At 37.8% G+C, this 24,676-nt stretch overlaps 1 protein-coding gene across 2 annotated transcripts in view; it reads right to left on the bottom strand.

Moving 5' to 3' along the window:
* The window catches only part of BNC2 (basonuclin 2), a 301,545-nt gene that overhangs the window by 108,606 nt on the left and 168,263 nt on the right, over positions 1-24,676 (bottom strand). For both annotated transcript variants that reach the window (XM_023508287.1, XM_023508289.1), the window contains one exon: positions 18,881-19,116. In XM_023508287.1, coding sequence (XP_023364055.1) covers positions 18,881-19,116 — 236 coding nt within the window. The remainder of the gene's footprint in view (positions 1-18,880; positions 19,117-24,676) is intronic.

Raw genomic sequence — 24,676 nt, 5'->3', positions numbered from 1 at the left:
AATTAGTATAATTAATTAATCAATTACTCTAGATAGAGGAAGATATCTATACTATTCATATCTTTATTCTACAGGCAAATATGCTTTAATTTTGTGAATGCCATTTCAAAATGAATACATATGCATTAAGTACAAAGACTATCTTTTAGATATATGCTATTAATACAAAAATCTGATATTATTCAATGTATAAGTACATTCAGTCTTCTTGTATCTCACTCAAAACACTACAGAAGTATTTGAAAAATACTTTTAAATTATTTAAATAATTTATTTTTATATTTAACAACCAACCACTTATTACTCTTTTACATGATTTTCTGTTATGAAGAAATGAAAAAAAAGAATCATGATCTTCCCAAGTTCTCCTCAATACTTATATAATATTTACTAAGTGAAAATGATTATAAAATATATATAATAATATATATATAAATATATATATAAACGAAAGCAATAAAACTGTAAAAAATTAACATATAACTATAATGCCTTACCTTTTCCCAACATATAACTCTAGTATTGAAATTCTACCATCTTGATTTTCTATTAATATAAAATAATATGCATAAGAGAAGGTACACTTATCTTTCATAAAGAAACCTGATCCAACAATTTTAACAAAAGCCAAACCTTGACTAAAATAAATGGCAACCAGATTCATAGCAAGACATATTTGACCTGTGGCATAGGCAAATCTAAAAAGTTTGTGAAATTTAAACTACCACACACTCCTTAGGTCTGGGAAACCACAACTTATACTCAGGATGCTGTTTGGGTCTTCAAAGCAATATGCTCAAGTGAATAAATCATACATGAAAACCCTATGCTATAGCATTCTTTTATAAAGTTCCCTTTCAAGAAGTATTTCCCTTCTAGGGGTGTGCCCCTTTCAGGTCCCAGATACTTTTCCATATGGGAAATATAATGTAGTAAAGCTTCCTTCCATCTGGTGCCTTGAAAAACATTTATGAAGAAGTTTTATTGTGTATCTTTGGTAATTTTGATATACCAGACATCTCTTTGTCAAAGTTATCCTAAAATATGAACCTTAAAAATTATAATTTATATTAACAGCCTGGGTCCAGGCACAAGGTAGAATAGAGAGAAGAAAAGAACAAAGCAGATGGCACTGTGTGGCTCTTGTTAAGCCACTACTTTCCATAAGAAGAACCTACTGGCACTAACCTATCACCTTCTTAGTACTACTACTTAACACATACTACCAGTCAAGAAAGTGATCAGATGAGTGATTCTATGTACTGAGTGAAGGAAACAAAAGGGATATAGCCTAATTCTAAACTTGATGTTCTTTAATAGGTACCACAATTTAGTGTACAACACCTACATTTAAACTGGTCCACTTACTCCCCAAATGGCACTGGTAACAGCATTTCCACAGAGATCACCTTGCTCTAAATGAGTGACTTCACAGGCAGATCTTGTGAAATGAACCTGATGGGGCTAAAAATGATTATCTTTGGTTTCTCACTGAAAGAGAACTTTTTTTTTTTTTAAGAGACAGTCTTACTTTGTTGCCCTCGGTAGAGTACCATGGCACCACAGCTCATAGCAACCTCCAGCTGTTGGGCTTAGGCAATTCTCTTGCCTCAGCCTTCTGAGTAGCTGAAACTACAGGTGTCCACCACAATGCCCAGATATTTTTTGTTGCAGTATGGCCAGGGCTGGATTCAAACCTGCCACCCTCAGTATATGGGGCTGGCACTCTACTCACTGAGCCACAGGTGCCACCCCTGAAAGATAATTTTAAAATAAGTTTTCATTAACTTGTCAAAACATTCATGAGTTAAGAAACAGGAAGGAAAAACATCCTTGCTGCTTAACTTCTGCAATCTAATAAATAAGGTGGGTTTCTAAATAGACACCGAAACCCCCTTAATTCAAACTAACAAATATATCTATATATATATGTATATATTTGCATACATATATACATATATATGTGTGTATACACACACACACACACACACACACTTTTTTTTTTTGAGACAGATTCTCACTTTGTTGCCACAGGCTAGAATGCCACGGCATCACAGCTCATAGTAATCTTAAATTCTTGGGCTCCAGCAATCCTCTTGCCTCAGCCTCCCAAGTTCTTGGGACTACAGGTGCCCACCACAACTCCCAGATAGTTTTCTATTTTTTTTTTTTTTTTTAGTATAGACAGGATCTCACTCTCACTCAGGCTGGTCTCTACCTCTCTACCTCAGCCTCCTAGAGTGCTAAGAACACAGGCATGAGTCACCGTGACTGGCCTAAAATAATTATTTTTTAATTCAAAAGTGGAGACTGGATTTAAAATTACTATTCCTTAAGTCAGTCATTTAACTGTAGAGTCTGAATGAATAGTATAGCTAAGACCACATAGGGAAACGTTTAAAATTCTTTAAAGCATTAACTTTTCAAGCAAATTTAAAATAAGTCCAAAGTCTATTTACATATAATTCACTATTGCATTAATTTTATATCTCATATATTCATTAGAAAATGTATTCAATGATCTCTGTCTTCCCTTAGCTTAGCCTGAGCAACCAACCTCCACTGAACTGAAAGCTACAAGAGAGTGGCACAGTGCCTGTCTGCTTAGTATTTGTAGGTAGCGGCCATTCAAGTACATACATTCAAGTTCATTTCCCTGAACCCTCAAAATGGGGAGAGAAAACAAAACACAATGACAGAAAACAGAAAATTTGTGACCTAATGGGATTTTTAAAGAGAAGAAAAACTGCAATTCCAAAACTATATACCAAATAAATAGTGCATATTAAATTATTCATCTTAAATTAGCAATAATGGGTACCACTTAATTTCCATTCACCACCTTGAACTTGCCTATGACTTTTCTGAATTTACTTCTCAAAGTTTTAACTACATGTCTCAATCCCTTTTTCTTTATTAAAAATTAGTATGTGCAGTAAAAGAGATTGTCTTTCGGTATCTAACCCTGCTACCATACAATCATTTAATATGTTTTTATTTTGTAACTCAAGAGTCACAATGCAGAATAACTGGAAAGTACTCTGAAATTCTCAAATTTGCAGACAAAATACACAGAAGCAAATATGTGCATATAAAATTTGGCTTTAGGAGAGCATTAGAATTTTACATAAGGAGTAGAGAAACATTTGCCTATGTCTTGAAAATAATAAAATCACTATTTAAATGTTCTGTGCTTCAAATTTTCATGAATCTAGACTGACCTACTCAGTAACTTGAAAAGATGTTTTCACATGTTACATATGAAAATATGCATATTTCTGTTGTTGGGTACATGAGCATATGGGTCTCTATACCCATAAAATTAAAACAGAGCAGAAGTATCTGTTCCCTACTACTACCAAAAATTATCTAAAACTTAAATATTTCAAGTTAGCCAAGTATTTCTGAAATCCTTAAAATAATGTCTGTGGACTGTTTATCAATAATTTTAGATTACGCTTATAGGATGTAAGAGCATAACTCGCTACAAAAAGCACGTAAGTAAAAGGATCAAATGGCCTTGCTTAATTAAAATGTACAACTTCAGTATCTTAAATTCCATTTATCTAATTTTAAAGAAGGCTTCAGTAAGTCACTCCCTTGACAAGAGCATTCAGATTGCAGAGAAGGCTACAAAGGCATTAATGACATTTACCCCCTAATAAGAGCTGTTCACACTTCGTGGTTTTCCTTGTTATTGCTCAGGACAGACACTAGCACCTCATTGAAAGATCAGTGCTGCAAGGGAAAAAGGCCCCCTGAGACGTCTCAGACTTGAGGAAAAGCACTAAATCAGGTGATGCTACAAAGATGACATGTTTGATTCTCAAGAGTTCCTACTCACCCTATGGCCACGGATTTAAGGCAGTTAACACACAGCCAATCAAACTCCTCCCCCACTCCCAGAAGACAGGGCCATCTTCTTCTGCAGCAAGCACAGTGAATGCTAGAGAGAAAAATACACTTCCTTCAGGTGCCCTATGTCTGGCAGGATCCAAATGTCTTGTACTGTTCTCAGTTAATCTCCATCGATGTGTGGCAGAATGAATAATACACTGACCTTTTCACCTAAGAGACCACAATTTGAATCCAACGTAAAGTCACCAGAGGATCAGTGGACAGAGGCACTCATATTTTAAAGCAATAAAACACTACAAGAAGGGAAGGGGGGGTAGTTTTTTACCGTGGTTTTGGCCACAGATTCAACTCAGTTTCCCTGGCTCAGCTATTATGAATTGGAACCCTGATTTAGAATTGAAAAGCTCCCAGCATTGCCTCTATGGATCTCAAAATCTGGCAGAAACCCATAGCTACTGCAAGACAGACATTCCCTCACATGTCAATATGTAGAAAAGCAATCCCTGCTGGTGATGGAATGATGGCTGACTCAATGGAATATACTCAGCATGAACTCTAATTCTGGCAGAGATGATAGCACACAGAGACAGGTAGCTCTTAATTATTCTTTCACAGGGAATTTCAGTGCATTTTGTTATTGTTAATTTAAAATTTCTAAACATGCATGCCTTAAAAAGAGGCAAACAAATGAAGCAATTTGAGGTGCTTCCCCAGCTACATAATTTTGTGTCTTATCAAAATACCATAAAATAGATTTAATATTAATAGGTATTCAAGAGACAAAACCTATGGGATAATCAACTGTTTAAACCTGTCCTACCATGAATATAAGCCAATATTGTCAATGGTCTATGTTCCAAACATTCTCCTATTTATCCTACTGAGAAATCAAAAAGAAATGCCTGTTGTGCAAAGAGGCTTCCTTCAAAATTGCATCCCAGAGAGGGTACAATATATACCATTTTTTTTTCTTTTCTTTTTCTTTTTTTTTGAGACAGAGTCTCACTTTGTTACCCTTGGTAGAGTGCTGTGGCCTCATAGTTCATAACAACCTCAAACTCTTGGGCTTAAGAGATCCTCTTGCCTCAGCTTCCTGAGTAGCTAGGACTACAGGCATTTGCCACAATGCTGGCTTTTTTTTTTTTTTTTTTTTTTTAGAGAAGAGGTCTTGCTCTTGTTCAGCCTGGTCTCGAACTCATGAGCCTAAGCAATCTACTCACCTCAGCCTCCCACAGTACTGGGATTACAGGAGTGAGCCACCGCGCCTGGCTACACCAGTGTTTTTGAATAACCACATTTACTCAAGTGCTATTTTTAAAACCAAAAAACTAAAAAAAAAAATCCACAGCAGGAAAAGCATATTAAAATAAAAATAGAAAATACAGTAACCACATTACTCATACTAACTAGAAAGCTGCCTCTGACACTATTATTATGGCTTTGTTAAAGAGAGAAAATTACAAGAGAAAAAGGAAACCAGGCTAAAGCATTTCCTTACAGAAAGAACATTTGATTGTCGAAGTCTCTGAAAAATGCTTTTCTGGGGTAAGAAATACGCCATAACTGAAGATGAGTTCTGGACAGAAAATGCATCCCAACTGATATCTCATTCTCTTATCTTTGGGCCGTGTGTATTATGATCTACTGTAGCCATCCATGTCCCCCATATCAAGTCTACCTGGACTGAGAAAAGAGGGAGAAAGTGAGAGAGGGAGAGAGGAGCTGGAGAAGGGAGAAAGAGAGGACACATCAGACCACTTAATTTGTCACCAACATAAGAAAACACTTCCTAGACACCAGTGGGACCACACCAGTAGGTTCCTAAACAACAGTTTACAAAGTCAATAGTCAATGACCACTTTTTTAAATCTGAGGGGGTTATTGATAACAAATGCCAGAATCACTAGTCACTTCCCTTAGAAGGGAGTAGGGATATGCAAACATCAGACAAATTAAGAGGAACCTCAGAGGAAAAGGTCCAGTCCTGACCTAGCCACCCTCACCAATATCACAGGTCCAAGTTGTTCATCTCATATTCATCTCCCCCTCCCCAACTTGTTCATGCCTCTTTCCAACATAACATTCTTCCTGTATGGGAAAATGCTCTGCTCCATCCTTTCTTCTGAGTAACAATATTCCTCTTCTTCCTTAAGAATCTCTTCTTTCAACAGGTCTTCCTGGAGTAATTCAATTTGGCAGGGGTCACTTTGATTCTATTAGCAAATATATTGGCCCATATTCTATTTTTCTAATTGATGTTGGCATAACATATACAGCTATTGCGCAGGAATCAAATGAATATATCTGTATTCATGTTCACTCCATCTGTGGAAATTTAGCCAAAGCTTCCTGAAACCCACACAGATCCTTATCACATTTTCTACTTTTCACAGCTCTTTACGATTTCACATATCTGTACTTGTAGTGTACGTTACTTAAAAGAAACAGATGGTAGACTGGACTGGGCCTGAAGGGCATTCCTATGACTCTTTGTGGTGGTCATAATAGATTTCAGTTCCCATGCAAGTTTCTCTCATCGTCCACCTGCCCCTTCTGTTAAATTGGAGGAAATACTAGAAATGGTCATAGTAGCACAAATAAAATGTATGGCTAACTAGAAGACTCATAAATCTTCTACTGGTCTAGATTAAGGGATTGGGGGTGGGGATTAGGAGACCATTCTACTTAAGAAATTAAATTTACTGAGTTCTACTATGAATTTAATGTGTTACTTCCCTTCATCTCAAAAACTCCATTAAGAAGGAACAATCAGGAAAATGAGGCTTATAGACCTTTTATACTTTTTTCATGGCTAGAGAGCTAACTGGTGGTAGAATTGAAGTTTAAACTCAAAGCTCAGGAACTTTCCCTTAAAAATTCAACAAAAAGCATGTAAGAGTGTTGCTCTGGAGATCGCATGTTTTAATCAGGACCCATTACAAAGAATATCTATTTTATGTGAATCCGCACTGATTCTTATAGAATGGTAACTGGCCAGTGAACTGTAGACCCATTTTTCCTCCTCCTAGGGAATGCAAAAACCCCTCTCCATGTTCTACAGACACAAATTCTATTCCAGCAGTGTCACTGTATTCCATCCTGAAATCTGGTGAGCTATGTATTTTTTTTTTTCACAAAAATAAAGGGAGGATTATTTTCATTTTAACTCCAAGCACAAAACATCAAGTGATGTCCTTGGATCTAAGGTGTTTATTTTCATTGCTGTTCAAACAGAGCTTTGGCAAGGAATTCAAAATCCCTGTATTCCATTTCCAGCATTGACTCTGCCTGAGGCCTCTAGCCATGGTAACTTTAAAACTAGGGATAATAGTCTCTGAAACTCTCTCTCTAATCGGGAAAGGTTAGAAGGATTGCCAGAATAGTATTTGTAGAGTGGTCCAAATGCTCTGGAAAACAGACACTATGAATACAACAAACTGCCCTGAACCATCTCTCTTTTGTATATCTCTGCCAAAGATAGGGGGATCTTGCCCAACACAAATGTGATCCTTTTCCCGTGAAAAAGATTCACATATCGGTGACATGACACAAGGATATTTTTCTTCTGTCATGGTGATGGTAATTAAATTTTTACTTAGGGTCAAATAATCCCTCCTGTCTATCATTGTTCTGGATCATTGGTACATTTTTTTTGTAGTCTAGATCATACACCTTCCCTTCATTTGTTTATAGTGCCTTGCCCATTAGAGTATGGGTTTCCTGAGAGATGTGCTCTTATGTATTTAGCACATATTAATTAATCAATAACATTTTCTATTTGAAAAATTACTTAAAATCTGTGAGGTCGGATAATAACCATAATAAAGCCTGCCTATTTTAAATATGTTCTACTTTATGCAATTTGTTGAAAGCCTAGATAACTCTATAATCATTTTAACAAATTCATTAAGTACTCATTCATTCTGTGCCAGGAACTTGGAGGTACTGGAAGGGTTGATAAAATAAAGAAATGCAAAGATGATAGAAATGATAATGTCATATATAGAATAAACCATTACTTTAAACAAAGTACACACCTGCAAATGCACACCTTCTCAATGTAATAATGGTTACTATTATTTGTAAGAGTGCTACAGGCTAGTTACCGCACCAAATACTTTATAAATGTTATTTCTGCTAACGAATACAAGAAAAATGCTCAGTATCACTAATCATTAGGGAAATGCAAGTTAAAATCACAATGAGAGAGCACCTTGTCCTGTCAGAATGGTCAAAAAGGTCAAAAAAACAAGAGACGCTGTTGTGGATGCAGAGAGAAAGGAACACTTCTACACTGTTGATGGGACTGCAAATTAGTACAACCTCTACAGAAAATGGTATGGAGATTCCTCAAAGAAATAAATGTAGCCTTAGCTTTTGACTCAGCAATCCCATTACTGGGTATCTACCCAAAGGAAAAGAAGTCATTTTATTAAAAAGACACCTGTACGTGAATGTTTAACACAGTATAATTCACAATTGCAAAGATGCGGAATCAACCAAAGTGCCCATCAACTCATGAGTGGATTATAAGAAAATATGGTATATACACACCATAGAGTACTACTCAGTTATAAACAGGAATGAAAAAATGTCTTTTGCAATAACTTGGATGGAACTAGAGACCATTAACCTAAGCAAAGTATCTCAGGAATGGAAATTCAAACACATGACTCATGTAAACATTTCTGACAATACAGAGATAATTAATAAAAGAGATAGTATTTCCCTCCCTTATCCAATACCAGTTCCTGAGGTACAGTATACATGCAATCATAAACCTTATTTTATTTAATTATGTATTTGTCATATGTTATATTGTTATATTTAATTACACAGTAGACAGTCTTTTAGGTTTACAGATAGCTAGAGAGATCTACAGCATTTTTTACCAGCTCCATATTATTCCAGATTAGGAAATGACAATTTATTCTACTATCTCCCTATAGATGGTCATTCGATTTCCCTGTTTTTTTAATATTTCAAATAACTGTTTCAATAAATTTTTCTGTTAAATATATCTTTATGAGATGATTTTTTTTCTATGTGAATAATTCTCCAAAATAAATTTACTGAATGAAAGCATATATGCATTTAGATACTAATAAATACTGCCACATTAATACATTAATCTACCAACAGATAATAGCCATTTGCATTCCCATCAGTAGGGTCAGGAAGTACTTTTGCTCCACATCTTTAACAAATACAAATGTTATTAATCTATTTTATTTGGGCCAGTATATAACATCTCATTTTAATTTGCTATTACCTGATTATTAGTGGAATTGAGAACCTTATTATTTTTGTATTTTTCCAAAGAGTGGTCAATCAGTTTCTTTCTAGGTTTTAAATATACTAAATAATGTTTCAACAACAACAAATATTATTTCATTTAACCTTTATCAATGAAGAAACTGATATTCAAATATGTTCTCTCTCTCAGGTAACAGAGCTATCAAGAAATGAAACCAAGTTTCACACCCAAGTCTATCTAACTTGAAATCCTAAAGTCTTTGTCATTATACTCTCCTGCCTTGTATTTATATTCAAGTATGCACATAAGTTTTTGTGTTAACCCAGGTATATATTATTTCTTGATAATTAAATAGCAGCTGCCCTTTTGCTTTACTAGTTGGAAAGGAACTCTGGTCTAAGAGCAATAGTGAAACAGAATCCAGGATTGAAGGCTACTTTACAAACAAAGTTCTAAAATAACCAGGTTGGCAGTAGACTGTAATTAATAGTTGATATCATCTTTTTTTTTTTACGGTAGCCTTTTACTTTTTATACTCAGTATGCCATGAATTCATAGGGAATAGGTTCTAGCACCTGACGCCCCTTTCAACTTGTTCTCACATATGCTACACGGTATGCTTATTATGCCATGAATTCCTAAAGAATAAGTTCCAGCAGCTCAGGCTCCTGTCCGTTGGTTCTCACAGAGTGTGCTTCTCTGGGTGAAAGCAGGCTGGCACTTTGGTTGAACCCAGGTACCTTCCTATTTGGCTTCCTTCTTTTCTGGTCATTTTCCTTCACATGTTTCAGGAAGCTATCTCGGCTCTTAGAGTGCTTAATATGTTCAGTACTAATATTAATACTCTTGGCAAGAATCTTGCCCTTAACTTTTTTCTTTATAAAAATGCTGACAGCATGCTGGGTAACACTGCAGACTCTCCCAGTTCTGCCATGGTAATATCTGTGTGGCATGTTTTTTGAATGGTACTCATTCCCTTGATGTCTACAATATCACCTTCCTTGTAGATAAGCATGTATGCGGCCAAAGGAAAAACTACATGTTATTTGTTTTGAGACAAAGAGTCTCACTCCATCACCCTGGGCACAGTGTGGTGGTGTCATTATAGGTCACAGCAACTTCAAACTCTTGGGCTTGAGTAATTTTCTTGCTTCAGCCTCCAGGGGAACTGAGACTACAAGCATGTACCACCACGCCTGACTACTTTTTTCCTTCTAGTAGAGATGGGGTCTTGCTCCTACTCAAGCTAATCTTGAATTCCTGAGCTCAAGCAATCCACCTGCCTCTGTCTCCCAGAGTGCTAGGATTACAGGCATGAGCTACCACTTAGTCCACCTCCATATTTTCTAAAAGGCCTAGAGAACATATATCAGGTGCCTCTGGTGCCTCTTTTTCTTTCCCTTTGTGTTCATCATATTGGTGAATTAGTAGAAGATGGCATCTCTGGCCAAAAGGTTATCGTCATCTTTCTTATCACCATATTAACAGTTCGCATTGGCTTGGTACTTAGCAATTGAGGAATCATTTTATTCTATCTTCACAACAAAGCTATGAAGTCTTATTATTATACCTCTTTTACAAGTAAAGGGACGAAGGTGATTAACAACATAGGCCTCATTTCATATATCTAGTGAAAGCTGCAGCCAGGATTCAAACCCATAAACCTGTATTCACTGCATAATTCTACTGAATTAAGCTCTCCTGGTCCAACTGTGTAAATAAAAGACATAATTTTGAGGGGCAGGCACGGTGGCTCATACCTGTAATCCTAGCACTCTAGGAGGCTGAGGTGGGTGAACTGCTTGAGTTCGAGACCAGCCTGAGCAAGAGTGAGACTCTGTCTCTAAAAAATAGTTGGGCATGGTGGTGGGTGCCTATAGTCCCAGGTACTTGGGAAGCTGAGGCAAGAGAATCACTTGAGCCCAAGACTTTGAGGTTGTTGTGAGCCATAACCCTATGGCACACTATCAAGGGAGACAAAGTGAGACTCTGTCTCAAAAAAAAAAAAAAAAGAAAAAAAGACATAATTGTGGCTATTCCTCTATATCTGAGTAGGGGATAGACCTATGTTCATTTTCCTTGGTAAAGAGGTACAGCTGGGAGTTGCTACCGAGCCTACATGTCTCTCAGCCCCTCCCCTCAGTCACATGTCCCTTTATTTATTTATTTATTATTTAGAGATAAAAGTCTGACTTTGTCACCCTTGGTAGAGTGCTGTGGCTTCATAGCTCATAGCAACCTGAAACTCTTGGGCTCAAGTGATTTCTCTTGCCTCCCAAGTACTTGGACTACAGGTGCCCACCACAACTCCTGCCTATTTTTAGAGACAGGGTCTCACTCTTGCTCAGGCTCATCGCTAACTCCTGAGCTCAAGCAATCCACTCACCTTGGCCTCCCAGAGTGCTAGGATTACAGGTATGAGCCACTGTAAGCCACTATGCACAGCCACATGTCCCCAGTTAAGAAGTGGCCCACATTATATTTCTGGTCCTGGCCCAAGAAAACATCCTATACAGAAACTTTATCCCCTCTCAGAGTTGGCACCTGAATGAGGAATCTTAAGACAAAATGGCAGAGCCCATAAAATGGCAGTGGACCTATCACATCATCCCTCAAAAGAAAGCATGTCCAAACCAATGGTGATTGCTGAGAGGGCAAAACAATCTCCTGTTATATTAGGCCACTATATTTCAGGGTTTACTTACTAAAACAACTAGCATTTATCTTACTGATACTGACTAAAGTTTAAAATGTATTTCATATCTTTTTCTAAGCATTTGATATCTATAGAGAAACTATGTTTTGGTATTTAATGTCTTTTTGCTATAATTGGTAGAGTTAACTTTATGTATAAATTAAAACACCAGTTGTTTTTTTTTTTTTTTTTTTTGAGACAGAGCCTCAAGCTGTCACCCTGGGTAGAGTGCCATGGCATCTCAGCTCACAGCAACCTCCAACTCCTGGGCTCAAGCGAGTCTCCTGCCTCCGCCTCCCAAGTAGCTGGGACCACGCGCGTCTGCCACAACGCCCGGCTATTTTTTGGTTGCAGCCGTCATTGTTGTTTGGCGGGTCCAGGGGGATTCGAACCCGCCACCTTAGGTGTACGTGGCTGGCGCCTTAGCTGGTTGAGCTATAGGCACCGAGCCAAAACACCAGTTTATTAAGAATTCATACCATACTTTTCATTTACTTTATTTTACTTTATTATTATTTTTTTTGAGACAGTCTCACTTTGCCACCCTTGTAGAGTACTGTGGTGTCATAGCTCACAGCAACCTCAAAGTCTTGGGCTCAAGAGATCGTCTTGCCTTAGCTTTCCCAGTAGCTGAGACTACAGGGACCCAACACAATGCTTGAGTATTTTTAGCAATGGGGTCTCACACTTGTTCAGGTTGGTCTCCAACTCCTGAGCTCAAGTGATCCACCCACCTCAGCCTCCCAGAATGTTAGGATTACAGACGCGAGCCACCATGCCCGGCCCCTGGCCCCATTTATTTCACTTCTTTATACACTCATATACACTTTATGGCAAGAGAGGCAGAAGGGATTATCTTAACTTTAAAGATAAAGAAACTATGGCTGAGAAGGGCAAAATTTTCCATATTCACATAGATAAATCAGGGGCATAATGGGAACTTTAACCCAAACCTCTGACTCAATATCCAGTGCCCTTTTACAATCTAACTTTCCATGCTTTCACAGAACTAGCAATAAGCTACTTCACCTCTCTTCCATCCCTCTGCACATAATGTAGCTGAAGTATTATTAACTAAATACAAAACCTTTGTATTTAAATTCAACTACAAAAGGCATGTATCCCTAGAAGGACCAGAATTTCCAATAAAGCATTAATGATAAAACACCAAATTTGGAAAACAAGTTTTAGTCATGGAACTTAGATGATGGAGTAAAGATGACCTAAAAGAAACTGGATTATCAGGAAATAACCAAGAAAAGGAACATAAACCAGGAACCCATGTCACCTAATTTTGCCTCAGGTCAGACATACGTGATATTCCACTGGCCACAAGAGATATTTTAAGTTAGTCTGTCAGTTCAGGACTATCAGGCCTTCTCTTTTTCCCCCAACCAAGTCATTCTTAATCTACATGCTCTTACATATTACATTCTGCAAAGACAGGGTGGTAGTCTTAAAAAACAAAGCATAAAACGTTCAAATACTTGTCCATAGTGTCATAGACCTGAATTCAAGTCAAATTTCAAATTTGACTCCTTCCAAAATTTAATATTCTGTATCATATACCAACCATGGTATGATTGGTAGGAGGTAGTTTACGGTGGTGAACAAGAAATATGTAGTTCTTATCTTCAGGAAAATTACAGAGCATCAACTCTGCCCAATAACAGCTTTATGGGAAAGTCCCTTAACCTCACTGAGCCTCAGCTATACCAAATGTTAATTCATTGACAATATCTATAAGAGGATGGTATCAGAGGACTCAAAGAGCTAACTTACGTGAACTTGCTCCACAAAGAGCTGTTTAAATACAAGTATTTGCTTAATATTGATGTTTTCTACCACATGGATACCGCAGAACACTTATTCTACACAAACCACTAGCAAGGAGGCATGAGAGCCTTCACTTTTCTCCTGACTGCCCTCAATAGCCCAGCTGCTGCTACAGCAATCAGTCCCCACAAAGCCTGAAGAAAAAAACTTGGGCCAGCTGAGGTTATTGGATATTCCATGACTTCCATGGTGACACATCAAGCTATACCAAGTTAAGCATGTTTCTTCACCCATTCATTTAACAAATATTTATTGAGCACCCTGCAGTTGTAGCATTCCCTTCTGAGGAAGCCAGAGAAAAATGTTGTAACAGCTGATGTAGTAAATTGATTGATTTTAAATTGTGATAGGAACTTGAAGGAAAGAGTCCTAAGATAGAGCCACACTAGAGAAGACCTACATTGGTTAAACTGGTTCTCTTAAGAAAGTACGACTTTGGCTTGACCTAAAGGACAAGAAATTAGCCATGCAGAGAGAGGGGTAGGGTATTCCAGGCAGAAGAAATTTTATGTACAAATACGCCACACTGAGGATGACAAGTTGGGTGTCTTTAGGAACTGAATACTTCTGATGAGTTGGACAGGAAGAGGCTGGTGAAAGTTACTCTGATGGGCCACTTACTCCAGAACTTCTCAGAGCCTGGGTCATGCTAACATACATCATAAAGTTTAAGGGAAGGACCTAATGTGCAGTTCCTCCCAAATCTCAAAGACTGATGGTCTCATGGTCTCTGAGAAATACTCTTCTAAAGTGCTGACTGTTCTATTAAGTCACAGGAGACCCGGGATGTGCATCACTATCACTCTTCTCACAGGCTGCAGACCTCTTACTAAGTATTCAGAATGTCCGACCTGGTTCTCCGAATTCTGACAGGACCCGCTTGCAAACGAGATTTCCACACACAGGCTGGTGTCAAGCCCAGGCAAGTTGGTTACGTGTTCAAACTGAAAAAAACTGTGTGAAACTTGATTTTTAAATAACTAAATTCAACAAAGATAATCTCTTATGTCTTAGGTCAAAGATAGAGGGGGAATGGAGAAGGGACAAAAGGACTGCTTTTATTCATTGACAATAAATCTACCATGAAATACAGACCTGAAATAAGAATTATTCTTTAGTAGCAGAAAAAACATCATATGCCACTTCATGTTTACCTTTTAGCATTGAATCGCATTCCCATTTTTGTTGGGTTTGGGGGGTGGGTGGGGAGAATGTTTAAAACTTGTCACTTTTTCTGTCTTTTCCAAATAAATACTTTAATAAGTATATAGGAAAATACTGGGGTCTTTACCTTTAAGATATCACCTGACTTCTTATAATAAGCAATCATGGGCCAAGCTTTGACACCCCCAACTGGCTACCTTATGAATCACATAGATAAACACATAAGCAATTTTTATCAAAAAAGTATGAGAGTCTTTTTTTTTTTTTTAAAGACAGAGTCTCACTTTATCACCCTTAGTAGAGTATGGTGGTGTCACAGCTCACAGCAACCTCTAACTCTTGAGCTTAGACGATTCTCTTGCCTCAGCCTCCCAAGTAGCTGGGACTACAGGCGCCTACCACAATGCCTGGCTATTTTTTGTTGCAGGTTGGCTGTGGTTGGGTTTGAACCCACCACCCGCGGTATGTGAGGCCAGCGCCGAACTCACTGAGTCACAGGTGCTACCCAAAGTATGAGATTCTTGACAGATATACCAGTCTTTTTTTTTTTTTTTTTTTTTTTTTTTGAGAAACAGTCTTACTTTGTCATCCTTGGCAGAGTGCCATGGCCTCATAGTTCACAGAAACCTCAAACTCTTGGGCTCAAGATCAAGCGATCCTGTTGCCTCAGTTTTTTTTTTCACTTTTAGTGAAGATGGGGTCTCACTCTTGCTCAGGCTGGTCTTGAACTAGTGAGCTCAAGTGATCCACACACCTTGGCCCCCAGAGTGCTAGGATTACAGGCATGAGTCACCACGCCCAGCCTATACCAGTCCTTTAAATGAATCCATAGTATCATCATCATCACCTTAATAATCTCTTCATATACATGTTTAAACAATAGTTTTCAATGGCCTGTATCTTTTTTCCTCTTACATCCAAAAATTCAAAATCAGATCAGATACTTGCCATCTTTCATATTCAAAAGTTTCTCTAAAGGCAGAAGTAGCTATGTATACATAAGGGATGCAGTTTTGAGCCCACAGAGTTAAATTAATATCCTGGCCTGACCAGTTCAACTTACTGTACATCTTCATTTGCCCCATAATACAATCTATAGCCAACTGCTAACCAAGTCAATATGTGGTAAGACTAACAGCCACCCTAACTTGCCTTGATAATTATTCTCCTTTAACTGACATAATATTCAATATACTGTTGTTGAGAGCAATAATGCTAAAATTGATGCCTTGAGGGCTACAAGACTATGTGTTTTAGACAGATAAAATGACTTGTACAGTAGCAGTGCATTACAGGTTTCCACAGCCTTCATACACACATTTTAGGTGTATAAAAGCTATGGCCTGCTTGTACCAAAATGCTATATATAATTGTAACTAATTTGTGTATACTTTATCATTACTACATAGAATTTTAAAAACACTGGCCAATTATCAAATGTGATTCAGAAGGAAAAAGTTTACTATTATAGTTCTTTTTTTAAAAAAAAAAAATGAACATTTTTCTCCCTAGCAGTAACAGTTTTGTATTCTATTTTGCTTTTTTTTCTAAACTAAGAACTATTTTTCAAGAAACAAGTAGATTATAAATAACAGAAAGCATCACTTCATTTAATCTATATTACATCAATTCTATCAATTAAAAAGACAGAAACTAAACTTAAAGTTCCTCCAATACAAAAATACATAGTTTTCTCAAAATCTTAATTCTGGATTCTCAATTGAAAATTAAATTCAGACATTCAAATTTAGACTTTGTCTAAAATCATATTAAATTAATAAAAATTAATCATCACAATAATGATATCACAATAATAATTATCACTTAATAAAAGTTAAGTATCACAATAAATGACAATGTTCTTTATATACAATGTTAGAACTCAAAGTAAGAAACTTTAGTTTGTAAGTATGCAATCTTATATCTTTAAATTCGGGGCCCTCATAAAAAAAGAAAAAAAAATGAAATACAGAGTCCATTTTAAAGGAGTGCATTTTCTATACTTGCCTTAGAGATATGTTGAAATATTGGAAAAAATTATCACCTACACAATTATTTTAAGTAAAATAAACAACAGACACTAGTCAAGGCAGAATAACACCACACGAGCACCAGCAGGTTCTAAATTTGTTGCCTTCAAGATGCTACAGTGAGCTGGACTGTTAAGGTGGGAAATCAGCCTGGCCATGCATGTATCTTTTGGACAGAAAGACTTAATTCATAAGTTCCAGATATCTGAGACAAAAAATACATGTGGAATTGAAATGTGACATTAGTGATGTAAATATACACATCATAGTAGAGGTAATAAAGATGGTACAAGATTAGGGCAAAATACCTGTAGGTTTTGAATAAAGCAAAGACAAACTGTTAGCCAAGAGTTCCATTCACCCATCTGTAAAAGGTTTGTCCCTGCACCCAGGGTAAAACCCACCTGCAACAGATTATCAGTAATCTTGCTGTGGAGATGACTGCAGAAGGATACGACACTGTATTTGTTTTTAGGGGCAGTATAAAGTAGGGACTGTGACACTGGTTCCACGCTCCAGTTGTTTCTGACTCCCTCCTCCAGGACCTTATGTGCCCTTCATTTCCCTTGACCACCCACAACGTATCTTCCTACTTATTCCACTGAAATGTCCCCCATCCTGAGGCAAATGAGATAATGCTTGTGAACATGCTCTGTAAACTGAAGGCGTCATATATTAATTACTGCTATTACCACCATCATCTCATTTTCTGAGGGCCAAATTTTCTGGGCCTTCCAACTTGAGATTCTCACTAAATTAGGAAAGGATTCTGTTCTGGAGCAGTTTATTTCACCTACCCTATCTTTCTCTACTTCTCATGCCTCCATTGCTCTCTTGTCCTAGTTAAATACATGGAGGTGCCACATAAAAGAATGACAGGAATTTGTGTGTTTTGATGCCAAGTTAAAGTGAGGGGGAGACTTGAGCCTACTCACTCATCACATACCTGGCTGCCAAGGACTTGCATATAACACAGGGTGGCTCAAGGAATAAATACTGGCAGTATCTCTAGCGCCACATGAGGCTGGCACAGCCAAAAATAATTTTTCTGGAAGGGCCTTTTCTCCTACTATTACTTCCATGGGAAATTTCAAAAATCACTTCAAATTTTTCTTTCTCCAACTGAAATCTCCTTCAGCAGAAGTGGATGTTTCTTCCTCATCCAGTATAGTCTTTTTGGATCCTGGGGTTTCCTGAAATGCTCTTCTCAATATTTACCCCTCAAGGGAAGACAGAGGGCCATAAAAGCACTTCAGAGGCAAAGTATACAATGCAAAGTGACCCATGACATACTATTATAAAAACATGAAGAAAGGAAGGAGGTAGGGGTGTGTGTGTGGGGGGGGGGGTTCTGGTGTGGGCCTCTCAGAAAAGTTGTAAGGCCCTCACCAGATTGGAAGGGCCACTGATGCAAAGAAGGGGCTCAAGGCTGGAAAAACAAGTGCTTGAAGGCCAAATCGATAGTCATGTCTGCATGTTTTAGAATATAGATATCTGAAGGCTATGATGTGAGGCCTGCTGGTTGTTAAGTTTATATGGGTTACAGTTCTTCCTTTGATTTAGATGAAGAAATAATAAATAGTGAAGGTACACAAACAAGCAAAATGCCATACCTACAGATTGAACATGAGAAAAAGCCTTAACAAACCCAAATGAAGGATAATCTCAGATTTTCCCATACCCATCACTCATGCACCTAGCCCTCCTTTTATTTACACTACAATAAGCTTGCTAGAGAAGTCAGAAAGCCCATGTAGTAGGGAGAGACAGCTGAATTCAAAAAGGTGCAAACAAAATAACACTAGTCAACAGGCCGCTTTTTGCCTTCTAATGCACACCACTGAGGCCCTGTGGCAGCCTACTGGGTGTGTCTTTCTCCTTCCCTGACAAGCCTGCTGAAGTGACCATTTCACCAGAGGAGGGTGTGCATGCCTGGTCTGTAGGGGAACGAAAGGAGACCAAGGGAGCCAAGGGCTCTCATCCTGCAACCCCCAATCCTAGAGCTGGCCCCAGACACCAGCATTCAAGTCCTCCCCCTACCTGAAGGATGTATCCTCGGACATAGTCCCGCAGAGTCCAGCCCAGGCCATGCAGTATGTGCAGCACTTCCTCTTGCTTCAGGACGCTGAAGAGACGGTCTAGTAGGATCTTTAGCCGCACAGGCACTGCTTGTGTCCCATAGAGCATCAGGCTGCTGATGTCAAACACCACATTAGACTGCACAATCTCCACTTGGGTGGGGTGGTACAGGTGCTGCGTGCTGAGCTTATCCAAGGCTGTGGTGGTCCCACCAAAGTTCCAGAGATTGGGGGAGGAGGGAGATAAAGAGATAAAGGGAAAGGACAGAGAAATTAGAAATGCTACTAAAAGACACCAAGGCTGCATTTCTATGATAACCACAGATGTTTAAGCAAGATCCTGCAATATGAATATTTCTCTTACCTTCTCCTTTCTACTTTGCTCTTTTTCTTTCTTTTTAAAAAATTCTCAAGCTATTTCTAAGATATTTTTAAATGACTGTGGCTAGGGCTAAAAACCTGACTAATTAATTCGTTAATATGACTGTGGTTCAATCAATTTAACTCTGATGTCCCTCTCCCTCAACAAAAACAAAATAAATTTCTAACTCATGCCATATGAGAAGCTCAACCAGTAAGATTCACCCCTTATAATACCTGAATGATTTAAAGAGGAAGAGGACTGTGTTCTTTGGAGAACAGGGGTAGAAGACCTAATTTAGAGGAAAAAAGGAAACCTGACATCTGTGTGGAGGACTAGTGATGTAACTCAAGTTATATTAGCTAAGGAAGATTATCTGAAAACTTAGTTCTCCCAATTTTTCTTTTCTTAGTCACTTACGTTAGTTTTTGTGTTTACTAGCACGTACTCTGAAAGATATTAAGAAAAAAAGAAGAAAAAGAAATTCAAATCATAATTTAGTCACTTTGTTAATAGTTCTGACAAGAGTATAGATGAAAAGAGAAACAAATGACAAAATAAAAATTTGGAAATTTCTGTGTTTTTCAGCTAACTGTATTAATTTAGTAGAGAAAACAGAAGGTGACCATTTTCAGACTAAATATCTTTATTAGTTTTAAGGAAACTAAGATTTCAACAATTGAGCTCTTTTTCTCCTTAAATTTAAGAAATGCAATCTCTTCCCACTAAAAGCCAAGATAAAGGTAATAAACTTTAGTCCCCATCTATATCTCAGTTACTGGGAAACCTACTGCTGAAAATATAATTACATTTTGCCTCAGTTTCTCTATGATAATATTGTCTCATCTGCAAGGCTCAAACAGATGCTTCAAAGATTAATAAGAAAATGAGTGAGAGGTGCTCTAAATTCTTTATATGAGAACACAAAAGGTATTACCATTTCCTGTCAGAATGATACGCATATACCCATCATTTACAGATTAAACAAGATAAACACGTAAGCCTGAACTATGGTCATCTAACTCCATGAGTCAGGCAAATGGCCATTAGACAATTTCCGGGCTCAAATCTTAACTACACCTGAGCGTACCCAAGCTTTCTGCAAATTCTAAATTCTCAACTGCCTTCCTCATACCTTATTCCCTAGCAGTGTGGGCTACAGCACATGTGTACTCTGAATTTTACTATATACCAGTATTTCTGAATAATAATGGAGGGATTTTAAAGTGCATGTGGGGTTTTTAGTATTTCAAATGTATTTTTTCAGGGCTCCTCCTCCACTCTCGTTTCCTCCTGACTTGTGGTCACTAGAGAGTTCATGTACTCTTGATAAATTGCTTTCTTACATCCACAGTGTAAAGGCCCTTATCATTTACCCGCTGGCTTCATTCAACACATTTACTCCCAGGAATACTTTGTCAAAGAGTTCGGGTTTCCTCATACTTCATTTCTTGCAGCTGATTTGTCTGATCTTTCCTATTCTAGTGGTTAAGTCAACTTTGAATAAATAGCCTTAAAAATTAATTTAACGTTGGGGAAAGATAAGGGATTCACAAGCCTAGGGATTGAAGTCTTCTCTCACTCCACAGGGCATTTAGACTATAAAAAAGCAGGAAAGGGGTATTATTATCCCTGTTCTTCTTCAAGTACAGCTTAACTACTCAGCCTTCTGAGGAATGGCTGTTCTGCTTAAAGAATCCAGTGGCTGGATCAAGGGAAATATGTTCCTCCTTCACTTCCCTTCGTCAACTTTTCTGGACCATAGCAAACATTTCTTTATAAAAATACACTGCTTGACCACAGTAAATATGGAACTGAGAAGGAAAACAAAATGCCTATAAATCCTGATTTTTATTTATGATACATCTCTGTATTAAGTCTATGCATGCTTGTGTACAAATATGTTCAAGTTCTGGGTAGAAAATTCTTTTTTTTTCATTTTTTTATTAGATCATACCTGTGTACATTACTGCAAATATGTGCTGATTTTATATACAATTTGGAATGTTTACATCAAACTGGTTAACACAGCATTCACCTCACTTATTTAATTGCTGTATTTAGACATGTATACTCTACTATTAATATATTTGACATGTACGCTTGCAATATGCAAAGTGAAGACCCACGGATTACCCTCCCCTTCCCTCGCCTGTTCCTCTCTCCTTCTTTCTGGGCTATAATTGTGTTTTATCTTTTGTATGAAAGTGTGGGTGGTTATATATTGATTTCATACTAGTATTGAGTACACTGGGCATTTTTTTTTTCCATTTTTGAGATACTTTACTAAGAAGAATATGATCCCGCTCCATCCATGTAAACATAAAAGAGGTGAATGATAATCCCTGTCCTTCCCCCTCATCTAAAAAGTTCGGTGGTTTTAAAGGACAAAGAAGACTAAACTACTGAGGGTCCATAAAAAAGAAAGAAGTTATACAGAGAATAGAAATTGTACAGGTAGAACAGGTTAGTCAAAAATAGTTGCCCAGATATGGTTTTTAGAACATCAGAGACTGAAAATATAGTAAGGACATGACCACATTCTTCTTCATAAGTATACCAGTTGTCAAGAGGTAGGGATACTGTTATAAACAACATAAATAGAGGTCAAGAACTTACTCTGTAAGGGCCAAAAAACATTGTAGGTTTGAGGGCCCCCCATGTTTTTTTTTCACACCTACTCACCTCTGCTGTTACAGCAGGAAAGAAGCCAGATAAAGGTAAGACTTAAATAGGCATATCTGTGTACCAATAACATTTTATTTACAGTCCCCTCCCAGCTTTGTTTAGAACCTCTGGAGGATGGAAAAGTGGGCCAGATATCTAAAGAAAGTCAATAGTAGATAATGCCCTAAAAGGAGTTTATATAGCAATTATCTAGGAGATAAGACACGGATCAAGGCTTAGAAAATATTAAAGTGTCCAGCACGCAGATGAGTACTGCAAATTTCAGATAAACATATCATCAAAGACCATAACTTGTCAAATTTCTCAAGTATAACTGAATTTTCTGCTCTACAACTACTGGATCATACCGAGTCATCAAGTTACGACAACTATCGGGGAAGAATGGTTAGTTGAACAGGGTAGGGTAAATGATGATTTTCTCAAGTGTCATATTATCTCTAAGTTAAAAACTGGATTCCGCCTGATTCCAAAACCTTCATACGTGTGACTTTGGAGGATTTAGGTCTGAATCTTGTAGAGGTGTACAGGGAATACACTTTGAGAATATGAGTTAGGTTAATGGGGATGAGGAAAAGGTAGGGAAAGACGTTGTTTATCAAAGTAGAGAAGGGAAATATGTCACCTACTAAAATATCTTACAGACGTAACTATCTGCTAAATTGTCCTATACCAATAGCATTGTTAAGATTTCATCTTAATAAGAAATATTAATCAAAAGTTGGGCGAAGCTCCTCTAAGTAAGCGGGAGAAAGCATAGATTAGAGAACTTTTAATCATTTGTTACTATCTTCCTTATTTCAGTGAGATGAATCCTGGAAATACATTTTGGAAAGCACTTTTCTATACAATGAGATGATATCAATTATTTTGCCTGCTTTGTGCTCACTCCCCTTCATTTCAGTGATTGAACTGGATTTCCCTTGAGAAACCAGTCTTTACTTAACCTCATAAAACTGAATATCCCTTAGCCAGGCCTGGAAAACCAGTATATCACAGCCCCCTGATCATAGTAACTGGTTCAAGAATGGGCAAGTGAGCTAAATCAGGACAGTGAGATTGAATCTAGGAAAATACTCAGAACTACTGGGAATTTCTCCTTCCTCAAAATTTGAAGCTAGCAATTATACTTGAGAACATGAAACATACTGAGAAGAAAGAATTGAGCTGTAGGATGATCCAAAGACCAAGTACTGATAATACTGTTTTACCTAGAAGATTTGGCAGTACTTCACGTTGGTACTATCCCTGGAGTTTTCTGTCTCATGAGCCAACAAAATTAAAAAAAAAAAAAAAATCAGTCAGGGGCAGAGGCTCATGCCTGTAATCCTAGGACTGCAGGAGGCTGAGGCAGGTGGACAGTTTACGCTCAGGAGTTCAAGACCAGACTGAGCAAGACCCTGTCACTACTAAAAATAGAAAAACTAGCTGGACATTGTGGTGGGCATCTGTAGTCCCAGCTACTGGGGAGACTGAGGCAAGAGGATGCCCTAAGGCCAAGAGATTGAGGTTGTTGTGAGCTATGATGATGCCATCGCATTCAACTTCAGGGCAACAGAGTGAGATTCTGTCTCAAACAACAACAACAACAAAATCAATCTCTCTTTACCCTTGCCTTCCTTTCAGTGTCTACCTGAGTTAACTTGAGATAATATTCTATAACTTGAAACTAAAAGAGTCCTGACTAATACAACTACCTTTTGAGGCACTTCTCTAGCCAGATACCATGTAACTTCAAGTAGTGGTAGGTGGTTCAACTAAAGGTATGTTAGTTCTGGTCAAATCAACTCATAATTTCTGCAATGACTGAAATCAAAGATATACCAAACAATCTCTCATCTTGTACAAATTTACAAAGTGTTATGGATGCCTTCAATAGCATTAATAAAGACAAATAATGTTGAAGAGGAGAGTAAAGAAAATGACCATTTAAGCACGAACTATATATCAGACATCATTCCAGGGATCACTATTGTCTCATTTGATTGTTTAATTAAAACGCTCACCTCCACCCCCACCCCCACACACACATAGTCCTGTCATCACCTATTCCGAGATCACGGACTCAATGAGGTTAAGTAACTGGCCTAAGGTCACTCATCAAATGTCACCCAAGAAAAATCTGTTTCCATCACATGTTCAAATGAATAGTCAATAAAAAACTTGCAAGTCCTCATCATGCTAGAAGTTCCTAACTCCCAGCCATCTGGGCTTCTTGCCCACAATTCTGCTGAAGCAGGCATTTCAAAGGTCACCAACACCTGCCTTTCTGTGAAATCCAATAGTATTTTTGCTTCATTGTTCTCTATAGTCTCTCCATAGCAGCTGACCTTATTGATCACCACATCTCCTAAAATATTCTGTCCCTTTATTCATGAATACATTCATTCACCAGCACTTACTAACTTATCGCTGAGGCAGATGCTGTATGCAGATGCAGTAATTTATGTTGTAGACACAGGAAACATAAGTGTCATAAAAAAGATTTGATAAAGTACTGTGGCACACAGAAAAGAGGGCAACTCTGCCGGGAAGGCATAGTCTCGTCAGGTAACTAGGAAGTCAGCAGGCGAGAGAGAAGAGTGATGTAGGTAGATGGGACTTAGATGGGACTAAGACAGTGGTTCTCAGACTGTGCAACAGAATAACCTGGAAGGCCTGTTTAAAAACAGATTACTGTGCTATCTCCCCAGAGCTCTGATTCAGTGGGTA

This window comes from Otolemur garnettii, unplaced genomic scaffold, assembly GCF_000181295.1.
Source record: "Otolemur garnettii isolate 467f Iridium unplaced genomic scaffold, OtoGar3 scaffold00006, whole genome shotgun sequence".
Classification (NCBI taxonomy): Eukaryota; Metazoa; Chordata; class Mammalia; order Primates; family Galagidae; genus Otolemur; species Otolemur garnettii.
Note: the sequence above shows the minus strand (reverse complement) of the source record. Positions and strands in the feature narration are given on the sequence as shown.